Raw genomic sequence first — 12,727 nt, forward strand, 5'->3', positions numbered from 1 at the left:
GCACAGTTTTTTTTATTTCCTGATTTTGCTCCATTTGCATAGCAATTGCATATAAAATAGCAGGAAATATATGAATCGCACACATATAGCTCATATATCACAGATATATCACAAATATGGCACCAAATCCCAAATTTAGTACAAATATAGCACACAAGCAATACGGTACATATAGTCATCCTACATAGATCATTCTACACATATAGCATGTGTCATGTAGCTAGTACAATGTAGCAACTATGATGATCTACGACCCGGACCCGAGTACTCATCCAGCTCGTCGGTGTTGAAGCGAGGGAACGTGCTCGGGGAGGTAGAACCACGGCGAGAGCCACCGGAAGCAGAACCATTCCGAGGGAGGCCAGAAGCACCAGGAGAATGACGACCGGGGTGCACCGGTGTACCATCAGCAGAGACGTTCCCGGATTCTCCCAATCCCTACATGTTTGAGGGAGTTAGCAACTTAGCCATGTAACACCAAGTTAACAACTTAGCCAAGTTAGCAACTTAGCCATGTAACACCAAGTTAACAACTTAGCCAAGTTAATAACACTGGCGTCGGCCCCGGATGAGGTGGCTCTGGCAGTGGTTCCTCTCGCACTCCAGTCATCATGAACCGAGTGAAAGTCTGCAAGAAATGGGAGAGATATGTAGGTTCAAACAAGGGGACTTATGATGTTTTGCAACCATAGAGATTGAAACTTACCGCCATCTGGTTGCTCGTCCACTGGATGTAGGCATCTTTCACACGGTCATGCTCCTGAACCTTGTCGAGATACTCCTCATAAGCTGATGCATAGGCCTCCTCGAGATGAGCCTACAATTTCAGAAATAATGTGTCTCATCAACATAGCCATTCAGGAACAAGAGTCAAAACAGAGGATGAAAATTTGGATGACTTACATCTACCTCTGCCCGAGAACGGCATGTAGTCCGCGAGGAGGTACCGTAGCTGCCGGAGGGGAGGGTAGCCTTGATCTGCGTGAAGTTCCTCTCAGGCTTGAAACCCCTAGCAAGGCAGGCAGGACGGCCATGCGGCTGGCCGCACCCCGCCAGCATCATCACCACCTCATCGACCAGCTCGGTCATAGGGTTCTCCACCTCTGGATGGAGCTTGGCGTACTCCTCGCAGTATTTTTCCTTGTTCTCTTTGGCCTTGCCGTAGTACATCTCATGCGCGGGCGGAGGCTCGTTCGGACCGGGCGTCACCAACTTCATGTGCGTCCACGCTACCATCTCACCATGTTCCCTCCCGAGCTTCTTCCCCTGCATCACAAAACAAATGTTTTGCATATCATCGAAAAACAAATAAATGCAGCTTGTTCCATTTTTTATATGTACCAGATGGTCCCGATAGCGATCGGTGCTACTGCTCCGCAGTGTGTGTTCCCTGATGCCCGCGGTTGACCTTGTTCCGATCGCTCACGGTCTTGAAATCGGGGTTTTCGCCGACCCAATTCCTGACCAACTCCATGAAGGCGGCCCTCTTATTATTATCAGCCCAATGTGGTACAACCTGCAAAATCAAAACTCATTTGAAGAACAAACAATATAATTGCAAATTAGTCACAGTACATAGAATCGCATTGACAATTACTTACCGACATGAAGTCCTCTATCTTCATAGGCGGGGCGAGTCCCTGCACAATCTCAGGCTTTGTGTACCTTACGCCCTGCACAGCATAGAAGTGGCCGATGCACGTGATCCTCTGGTTGTACCACTGCTGTCGTGTCAACTTCCGACACATGGCACGGAGGATCACGTCTGCCCTCTCCTTATGCTCAGTCGCCACCCTATAATTGCGCTGCAATCAAGCATAACAGAAAGTGTGAGAGGCATGAGTTATCACGGTGGGGTTATCAACTACATATGAACGAAACCCAAAGAGTATGCATTACGTACCCAAAACTTCTTGATCACGGCGTCGGCGGCGGAAGTAAAGCCCTGGTAAGGCGCTATCTCATAGTCTTCCCAACTGTAGGCTAGCTTGGACTCTCCCCCAAGGACCGGAGTGTAGATCCCCGGCCAGTACTTCCTAATAGCAGCTCCAATCCGGCTCCCTGGCACGCGGATCTTCCCCGTATATGTGAAATTGCTGCACAATTATCAAACATTAGAAAATTCTAAGTGTCATAACCAAAATGAAATCACCTTACTACTTACTCTATCTTTCCTGGCACAAGGAGCCACTTGTCATCCTCCGTAGCAGGTTCCTTACTCTCATCGGGAACCTGCGCGCTTCCCCACGAATCCGCAACTTCTTCGGAGCCATCTCCGTCGAAGCCTCCTCGTCCCTAGTCTCCTCCTCCTCTGTCTCCTCCTCCTCCCTAGTCTCCTCCTCCTCCTCCTCCCTAGTGTCCTCGTCCTCGTCCATAGACCGGGAAGCCACTGAGCCAGAAGTAGAGGGAATGTCAGCTAGAAGGAGCTGTGCATCCCCACTCGTCCTCCACGTCCTCCCCCTCGTCCTCCAGCTCGTGCTCAAGCTCGTCCACCCCCTCGTCCTCCCTGTCCCCTGTCTGCCTCTTCGTAACGCCGGGTGGGAACAATGGGTCTTCCACTCCATCTCGAAGCACCCCCTGGCTTCCATTGCTGCATTTGATCAAGCAAGGAGCTCGTTGATGCCTTCCGTTGGCTCATATTGGGCAATTACCTGCATAAGAAAAGAGAAAATAATTAATAAGCATGTTGAAAAAGAGTAAACACTAAGCATAATGACAATGTAGGTACTAAGCATAATGACAATGTAGATACTAAGCATAAAAGACCCTCACCATTCATCACCACTCTCATCTCTAGGCATTGGGTTCTCAGCCTCACTATCACTATCAGTATCATGTGAGTATTCAGGGTCGGCATTGGGTTCCGGTTGAGTCTCGACAATGTTGTCTTTGTTCGCATGGCGCTTGGTGAGCATAGATATGTCCTTTGGGTCCACCACGGTCTCACCACGCATTTGTACATCGTTGTGGAGATCCTGAAGAGCTATGTCTATTTGAAGGTCCCCGAACTGCTCTTCCTCTTGATAGAAAATTCCCTCATATGTTACCGGGTCAATGTTGTTGTAATCGTCCTCGGAGGGGATGGGTAGCTTACCATGTGGCGATACCGGGAGCACGACTTCCCAGCCCATGAGTTCCTCATTATGACATGGGTAGGACAAATAATAAACTTGCTTGGCTTGGTGAGCCACAATATAGACGTCGGCTCCGCTGTAGGTGGTTGAAGGTCTAACTTCAACTAACCCAATGGAGGGGGTGCTTCTCATTCCACCGTGTGGGTCAAACCAGTGGCATTTGAACACAAAGAGCTTGAGTTCTATGTTTGCGTTGTTGAACGTCAACTCGTATACCTTTTGTAACCTTCCATAGTAATCAAGATCATCGGCTCACGCGGTGTAGACCCCGGTATTTATTGTTTTTGCATTAGGCCGGTTCTTCGGTGAAACTCCGTATGGAAGCGATACCCATTTACATCATACTTCTCATGCGTATGGACTCTACGGTTAAAACCCTGGGAAACGCATCTCAACTCGTCCGTCATCTCAACGTTGGGATCAGCTCCCTACAGGTTCAGTTCAGATTATTTTTTGCATTAGTTACGTGTAATAAGACAAGTCACGGATTGCAAAATAAGAGGAACATTTGAGAAATTACTTTTTCATGGAACCAGTTCACGAAGCTTTTATTTAAGGGCGAGGCACCCTCTTTCAGAAGAGTGTACCACTGCGTGGGAGTGGGACCATTCCTTCCTGACCACATTTCATCCTGGACACACACAAATCACTTTTGTGCATGCCATGTGGACACACACAAGTTTTGGGGCCATTCCCTAGATCCGATGCTCGATTTCTGACGAAACCCTAGTTCTGTTGACCGCGCGGTCTACCCCTTTGAATGCATCCCATCGGGGGTCCCCCGGTGGGAATATGTCTCCATTTGAGCTTGTTTAGGTCATAGGTACATGTGGAAACAAGGATCATCCCATATGATCCCAAGTTTCTCTCCGGTTCACCTCCGAGGGAGTTCCCCCCTATACATGCAGAATCTGCCTAAGTGTAGGAACCCCCTGTCCGAGAAGCCGGACACACCCGGGGAGTAGCATCGGATATAAAACCATCTCAAATCACTTTTGTGCATGCCATGTGGAAACACACAAGTTTTGGGGCCATTCCCTAGATCCGATGCTCGATTTCTGACGAAACCCTAGTTCTATTGACCGTGCAGTCTACCCCTTTGACTGCATCCCATCGGGTGTCCCCCGGTGGGCATATGCCTCCATTTGAGCTAGGTTAGGTCATAGGTACATGTGGAAACAAGGATCATCCCATATGATCTCAAGTTTCTCCCCGGTTCACCTCCGAGGGAGTTCCTCCCTATACATGCAGAATCTGCCTAAGTGTAGGAACACCCTGTCCGAGAAGACGGACACACCTGGGGGTAGCATTGGATATAAAACCATCTCAAATCACTTTTGTGCATGCCATGTGGACACACACAAGTTTTGGGGCCATTCCCTAGATCCGATGCTCGATTTCTGACGAAACCCTAGTTCTGTTGACCGTGCGGTCTACCCCTTTGACTGCATCCCATCGGGGGTCCCCCAGTGGGCATTTGCCTCCATTTGAGATTGGTTAGGTCATAGGTACATGTGGAAACAAGGATCATCCCATATGATCCCAAGTTTCTCTCCGGTTCACCTCCGAGGGAGTTCCCCCTATACATGCAGAATCTGCCAAAGTGTAGGAACCCCCTGTCCGAGAAGCCGGACACAAGCGGGGGTAGCATTGGATACAAAACCATCTCAAATCACTTTTGTGCATGCCATGTGGACACACACAAGTTTTGGGGCCATTCCCTAGATCCGAGGCTCGATTTCTGACGAAACCCTAGTTCTGTTGACCGCACGGTCTACCCCTTTGACTGCATCCCATTGGGGGTCCCCCGGTGGGCATATGCCTCCATTTGAGCTAGGTTCGGTCATAGGTACATGTGGTAACAAGGATCATCCCATATGATCCCAAGTTTCTCTCTTGTTCACCTCCGCGAGGGAGTTCCCCCGAGACTGCATCCCTTTCCTGCTACTTCTCTCCCGCCCTTTTTTCCCCGCCCACCCTTTCCCGCTGCTTCTCTCCCGCCCTTTTTTCCCGCCATGATTTCCCGCCAAGTTTTCCCGCCCACCCTTTCCCGCCCATTCTCTCCCGCCAAGTTTTCCCGCCGTTTCAGCACCTCGTCGGCCTATATATAGCCATGTCTTCTCCACTAACAGCACCAGCAACATTTCTCCCCTCGTCACTTCTCTCATCCAACAGCACCACAAAATCCTTTGAGCTGAGCTACCGCTGAGATGGCTCCTCGTCGCCGTAGCAACACGGGCTTCATCGACGTTCTCCTGCGGCCTGCGGGACATTTCGCCGTAGAAATCACCGCCGGTGGTACGCGTGTGTGGCTCGGCACCTTCTACACGAAGGAGGCTGCTGCCCGCGCATACGACGTGGTACGCGTGTGTGGCTCGGCACCTTCTACACGAAGGAGGCTGCTGCCCGCGCATACGACGTTGCGGCTTGGAGGTTTGGCCGGCCGCGCCACGAAATGAACTTCCCGGAGGTCAGGTCTCTGAAGGAAGCTCAGAGTCTCTCTACTGAGCCGCTACTTCGCTCACAGGGTGAAGCGCGGCGGTACAGGTCTGGCCAGCGGCGGATTTATACCACCGAGGCGGACGAGCAGTTCATGGCACAGTGGCGCAGAGACCATCCCGGAGCCATCGAGGCAGAGCGCGCATTCTGGAAGGACAAGCAGACGTACATGAGAGAGATGAGGGCGGGAAAGCGGCAGAGGAGGGCCGAATATGAAGAAGAGTACGCCAAAGGAGAGGCGTCGACATGGGGGGAGGATGATGAATGGTGGTTGTGGAACCTCTCAAGTACCGCTTTAGAGGACGCCCCCAGCGAGGACGAAGATTTCGACTTCTGATTAATATGTGTGCGTGTCGAGTCCGTGTGTCTTGCGGGTAATGCGTCGACCCAGTGTTAAGTGCTTTGTTCGTGTGTGGGTGTAGTTCTTTAAATGTTTTGGTTCGTGTGTGGGTCTAGTTCTTTAAGTGTTTTGGTTCATGTGTGGGTGTAGTTCTTTAAGTGTTTTGGTTCCTGTGTGGGTGTAGTTCTTTAAGTGTTTCGGTTCGTGTGTGGGTCTAGTTCTTTAAGCGCTTTGGTATGTGTGTGGGTCTAGTTATTTAAGTGTTTTGTATCGTGTCTGGGTCTTAAGTTCTTAAGTATATCACTTTTGTGCATGCCATGTGGACACACACAAGTTTTGGGGCCATTCACCCCCTCCGAGGCTCGATTTCTGACGAAACTCTAGTTCTGTTGACCGCGCGGTCTACCCCTTTGACTGCATCCCATCGGGGGTCCTCCGATGGGCATATGCCTCCATTTGAGCTTGGTTAGGTCATAGGTACATGTGGTAACAAGGATCGTCCCATATGATCTCAAGGTTCTCTCCGGTTCACCTCCGAGGGAGTTCCCCCTATACATCCAGAATCTGCCTAAGTGTAGGAACCCCATGTCCGAGAAGCCGGACAGACCTAGGGGGTAGCCTAGGATATAAAACCATCTCAAATAACTCTCCGATCCTTGATTTCTGAGAAAACCCTAGACCGGGGTCCCGGTGGGGGATCTATACCGCCCTTATACATATATAGGTTTCCCGCAAAGGGGTTCGCCAAAATAGCAGTGAGAAAGAAATAAACAAATAAAAATGATTGGGATTAACAATTATATGGGTAATAATTATTTTTGTAGTAAAAAAAAGGTGGGACATCATTTGCTGTGCCGACGGCCGAGGTTGCGTCGTGGGTCACCGTCGGCACAGCAGGAGAGGGGACCCAGCTGTCAGGCTCTGGGCCGACGGCCGCGGTTGCGCCGTGGGTCTCCGTCGGCACAGCCTAGACGGCGTCGTGACAGCCTAACGGCTGGGCCCGCCTGTCTTTGCCTGTGCCGACGGGTGAATCTGTGCCGACGGTGACCTTCGGGCGCTATATTTCTGTGCCGATGGCCACCATTGCGCTGACGGTGACCGTCGGTGTAACATGCAATGTGCCGACGGCCGGCCTGTGCCGACGGTCAGCTCCGTCGCCGGTCGACGAGGGCTTCTGTGCCGATGGCTCCGACATTTGGCTGTCGGCACATCGGGTGGCCGTCGGCATAGGCCGTCTCTCCCGTAGTGTAGGAAATTATTTTGCTAATTAACAGAAGTCATGCAGTACAATGAAGCAAATCGTCTTGTCTTATTTTCTAAGGGATCCCTTAGCTAATGAAAAACAATTGTCTCTATATTCATTTCCTCTCCTCCATCTCATCAAATATCATACATGGCTCACCACTAGACTGGATGCGAATGTTACTGTTGTGTATCCGCTGTCTCTAATAATACTATATCCCTTTCAGTAAATAAGGCACGCCCGTATTACAAGACAAATTTTGACTTAAACAATTGATCAACCAACATTTTAATTATATTGTACGTAATTAGTATTCTTGGATCCATAGTGAAAACACTTTCTAATGATGCTAAATTCACACCAACAATTTTTATATATTTGAAGTAATTCTTCGTTAAAGAAAAATACGAAAAATAATGGTGCCTTATTCATTCGTTGTAATGAAGGGAGTACATATTTAATGCATGAGCTACATCATGAATAACTCCATGTCGTTGGCATCCTTGTAGATTGAAGAGGGGGCGTGTTGCGCACATTCACGTCAAGCGGCAGCATCCGGTACTCAATATCGAGGTCCTTCAAGACTCTGATCATCTCTTGGAGAACCAATTCCCTCCGCACGAATCTCATCCCCATGTCCTGGAAGTTGAGTGTGTGACGGAGCCATATGGACACTTTCAGCTTGTTAGTTTCATCAACATCTCGGAGAACAACCATTGCGCCGGGGTACCAATGTTCCTTCTTGGAGTCGATGTAACTAGAGACGGAAGTGAAATAACTGGTTAGTCCTATGGAAGAAGTACTATCAGCATAAAAATAACAGTAGGAATTAATTATGAATACAAATGCTACTACAACAATCAACAAGCATGCCTGCCTACTGAAGTTAGGGCATTTCTAAGCAGTACGTTTACGCTTGTAGTGGACATCAAAAAAACTAAGACATTGGAAGCACATATACGAACCGTAATATTCTTTCCTTCATGAGGGACAGTTTTTCCACAACTGTGGCAACATGAATAGAGAAGTCAATTCCTTCTCCCATATCAGGACTCCTGTGGAAATTGAATATTGGTTTGGTGGCCAGTATACTGTTTGGATAATAGATCTTCAGGTTATCATAACGGAGAAAGACTGTTGTCATGATATTCATTTCCTCTACAACAACCTGAAATCAATTTCAGACAACTTAACAATGCAATGCTAATATACTATCCGCTTCACTAGGTAAGAACCAGGAAAAATATATTCATTACCTGCACTTCTTCGATCTCACAGCGGTCACCGACATCAAAAGGATGCATCACGAATAAGAATATAATAGCCTCAAATATTGTCTTCATGGTATTCCCAAACACGAAGACTGCCACAAGAAGCTGTGAACCCATGAAGACAAAGAAATGTGTCGTTGCTATTCCAAGAATAAGAAGCCATAGAGCCGACACTATGAGGCCAACAACAACATTTCCCATCACGTTGAGCTTGTTAACTGCAGTCTTCGTATCGTTAAGTGTCAGGGCAAGAGCTTTGCGCTCCCTGAATGCATTCACCTACAGAAGAAACCATATGAATTTTTTTTAGGAAACACATACGGAAGTCATAAGTCAATGATATAATGGTTGATACAACTTCGATAACAAGATCATTACCAACCAATTCTTGAGAGACCTCTTGCCAACCCTACAGTGCTCTTGTGCTCCTTCAAAGAGATGCATAGTTTTGATGGCTTCCTCCTGCTTCATGAAGCGCATCAAGTCCGCCAAGTATATGTGCCTGCATTATAGGTTCATTGGTGGTCAAGAGATGTGAATGGACATTGTCTCTATACGGTCAAGAATTTGGAAGTTTTGGTAAAGAATTCTCGTTAAGCAAAGCAGTGCACTACATAAATGTAAAACTTACTTCCATGCTATTTCTAATTGAATGGAATTATCCGAAAAGCATAAAATATCCTAACCAACCAACAAACAAAAAAAAAGCTAAAAAGTCGCACAATAGAGAAATGTTTACTCTTATTTTTTTGAAAGCTAGGGAAATTCTTACTTGGATCCAGGCTTGGCTACGTTATTGAAGATCTTCTTAGCGGCGACTTGAGCCTCAAATTCAGTGTGAATGGGTATCGCCGACTCACCCATCTCTCCATTTGGCTTCTGAATCTTTTCATCCATGGTCGTTAGTGTCCCAAACCTAACAATCTTCATCAGCCTCTTCATGTTCCACGCCGAGACGTTCCTCTGGTTGAGCCTGTGGAGCTTGTCGATGGTGATCCCTTCGTCCATCTCGCGCTGTTTTTTCTCCTCCGATAGCTGCTTCATTCCGTTTCCTCTTGAAATCAAGCCTGAGACCCGATTGGTCCGTTGCCCCGATAGGGTCTTGGGTGGCAAGCCAGCACGGAGCTCTTCTGGGATGGTCGCGCCCGCGCGCTGGAGCTCACGCACCTCAGCAAGCACGTAGTCCTCGCCGACTAGCTCCGGGCCGGAGAGCGTCTCGATGACGTACTGGTTGAACAGCGCCTCCTGGATGCGATCGAAGTAGGAGGAGACATGGAAGGAGGATGCGAGCACCTTGAGAAGCAGCGTCTTGACGAGGCGGACGAGCGTGGCGACGAGGAGGCAGAGCAGCGTCTTGGTCACGTAGGGCAGCACCGCCGTGTTGGTCCACCGCTGGTGGAACAGGAAGTGCCAGGAGGTGAGAGCCAGACCGAGCCAGAGAGCGTTCTGCACGGCGCCGCGGACGCCGTACACGAAGTAGAGCGCGCGCTTGCGCAGCGAGAAGTTGCGTTCCACGCAGAACACGGCGATCCGGATCGCCCACCCGGAGACGAGACGGCCGCAGATGAGCGCGAGCACGAGGAGCTCCCACTTCCAGAGGTGCAGCTCCCAGAGCTTCTTCTTGGCCAGCCTCCTTATGGTGAGGGTGCACAGCAGTGCCCCGATGATGAGCACCAGGCTGACCCACTGCAATATGGTGAGAGTGTCTATCTTCCCACGCTTCGAGTCGTCGGGCATGTCGTCGTCTACGAAGGGGTCGTCCTCCTCCTCCTCCATTAGACCTGACATGCCGACTGCTCCCGACTTGCGGGTCATACGCCCGGATGGGTTCGGGCCGGACTTTGGAGGCCGCAAGGCAGACGACTTGCGCTCCTCGTCGACGGCACGAGGTGACCGCGGCGGCGGGTCCATGAGCCGGGAGCGTGTCTTACTCATGGCTCGCAATAATGGCCTCCCTTCAGATCCCGCTGGAGTCACCTCGCCGTCATCGGAGTCAGAGTTGTCAGATGATGAGCTCTGGTCAGTGGCACGCGCCTCCCGTTCTCGGGAGTTTAGTAAGGACGGCCTGCCGACCTCCTCGGTCACCAGGTCGAGGTCGAGCGACAGCTCCACTCCGGACGCCATCTGCTCCCGGAGGAAGTTTCCGATGAGGCGCGTGGGCGGGTCCTCGCCGCCGACCGGTCGGTTCTTGAAGCTCAAGTCCTCGACGCGGCGTCCCCCTCTTCGGTCTTCCTCGTGCTTCAACAAGTCGTGGCTACCTTCTTCGTCCCACCCCTTGGCGGGCCAGCTAGCGACGCTGGACAACATCCTGCTCGCCGTCGACGAGCTGGCATTCCTCACTCCTGGGAAGGAGAATGGCAGCTCCTCCGACCGCGACAGCGACTTGGTCGAGCCGTTGGACCTGAGCTCCCGATCCATGGCCGCCGCGCGCCGGCCGACAAACACCAGAAATACGCGCACGAAGTTGGATGGATATACACTACTCCTACTAATCCGCGAAACAGCTAGGTTGGGAATTTAATTGCTGCCTTCCGCATTGCTGAGCTAGGGCTGGAGAAGGTTCCAGCTGAACAATTTGGAGCAGCAGCTGCAAGCTGACAAGCTGACAACACTGGGCAAATTCATCTTCGTTTTGTAGGCAGCGGCTCACGTTGCATCGTCGCCAAAATATTAGCGGCGCACAAGTGGGTTCAGTGGGGGTGTGCGTCAGCATTTAATTGGTGAAGGTGGTCGATCGACAAAAATATGTGATGTACTACCTCCGGTGATAAAAAGATGCTAAATTGCATCTTGATTATGAGTTACAATTAAGATTTTGTCACCTGCTCATGGATATGGAGTTGCAACCTAGCGGGTAAAAACCCGTCAAATGTTTAATTGCTTCATGTTAGCCATAAATTACAATATGGGTTACAACTAAGAAAAATATTACAGTCGTAGAAATGATTCGTGATTCGTGTTAGTTATCAATTGTTGCAACTGAAATCTAATAACATCAAGCGGGAATTAGCTCAGGTGAGATTTAACCATTTCCATAAAGATGTGATGTACTATCTATGTTCTTAAATATAGGATGTTTTCGTAGAATCATATAGGCTACCAATACGTCTTATGTTGTGAAGCAGAAGTAATATTTGTAGTACTCCCTTCATCCCATTAAAAAGGTCTCAGAAGTCAGATCTGCTTAAATTCTGTGTATCAGACATTAAATATTGTTGGATACTCTATGTTTTTTCTGTGAGCCATGCATACTATTGCCATATACTCTGCACCTCTATGAACATATTGCCATATACTCTGCACCTCTATGAAACATATCGGTCAAATAGCAAGGTTTCTCACACAAAATTCAGATTTATCCAAATGCTTATACATAGTCAAAATTCAGATTTAACCAAATATTTACACATAGTCAAAAATCAGATTAATCCAATGCACAAGTAGTGTACCCATACTTGGCAACAATACCCAGCAGCAATTTATTTAATGAATATAATTTGGTGTATAGTAGACTGGAATTTAAGAGGTATCAATAGCCAAACAAGATGGGATGATCAGAGTATATCAGGCACATCAACACACTTGGCTCATCGTCGCCGAGATATTAGCGGCGCACAAGTGGGATCCGTGGGGCCCACGCCATCATTTAGTTAGTGAAGGTGGTCGATCGACAAAAAAAGATGTGATGCACTACCTCCGTTGATAAAATATGTTAGATTGCATCTGGATTTGTTATAGCTATGAGTTGTAATTGAGATATTCTCATTTGCACATGGGGTTGAAACCTAGCTGGAAAAACACCATCAATTATTTGATTTCTTCATGATTCATGTTAATCATAAGTTACAACATGAGTTAGAACTGATAAAACTATCATGGACCGTAGGAAGGATTCCTGATTCGTGTTACTCGTGAGTTGCAAGTGAAATTTGATGACATATAGCTCAATACTCAGTTGATTGAGAAATAGTCATTCCTATAAAATTGTGAGATGTATTATCTGCTTTCGGCTTGTGTTTCTTTGGTTATTTGTTTTTAGATTTATACATCCGTACTGCTGTTAAGGTATTGTGTTTTTGCAAAATCTAAATGTACTTTATATTTTCACGATGTCAATATATTCTCAAAAATTGGCTTTCGGCTCCGTGGCTAGCTAGCCATACGTACAAAGCTCTTGTGCATGCACGCTGATCTTTCGCTCTCTCCGCTTTCGGCTGATGCGTTTATCGGTTACCGTCCC

General features: G+C 48.5%; 1 protein-coding gene across 1 annotated transcript; it reads right to left on the reverse strand.

Moving 5' to 3' along the window:
• Nucleotides 1-7,619: 7,619 nt before the first annotated feature.
• LOC124701199 (mechanosensitive ion channel protein 6-like) lies at nt 7,620-11,096 on the reverse strand. The gene is made up of 5 exons (XM_047233251.1): nt 9,260-11,096; nt 8,866-8,989; nt 8,473-8,766; nt 8,182-8,384; nt 7,620-7,973 (listed from the first exon to the last, which is right to left on the reverse strand). Exons 1-5 carry the CDS (start codon nt 10,903-10,905, stop codon nt 7,691-7,693), a joined length of 2,550 nt encoding a protein of 849 aa, XP_047089207.1. The 5' UTR covers nt 10,906-11,096; the 3' UTR covers nt 7,620-7,690.
• Nucleotides 11,097-12,727: the final 1,631 nt, after the last annotated feature.

Source organism: Lolium rigidum, chromosome 3, assembly GCF_022539505.1.
Source record: "Lolium rigidum isolate FL_2022 chromosome 3, APGP_CSIRO_Lrig_0.1, whole genome shotgun sequence".
NCBI classification, from domain to species: domain Eukaryota; kingdom Viridiplantae; phylum Streptophyta; class Magnoliopsida; order Poales; family Poaceae; genus Lolium; species Lolium rigidum.

Coding starts and splice junctions, on each gene's coding strand:
- LOC124701199 (XM_047233251.1), bottom strand. CDS start 10,905: ATGGATCGGGAGCTCAGGTCCAACGGCTCGACCAAGTCGCTGTCGCGG. Junction 8,990..9,259: donor GTAGCCAAGCCTGGATCCAA/GTAAGAATTTCC, acceptor CCTATAATGCAG/GCACATATACTTGGCGGACT. Junction 8,767..8,865: donor GGTCTCTCAAGAATTGGTTG/GTAATGATCTTG, acceptor TTTCTTCTGTAG/GTGAATGCATTCAGGGAGCG.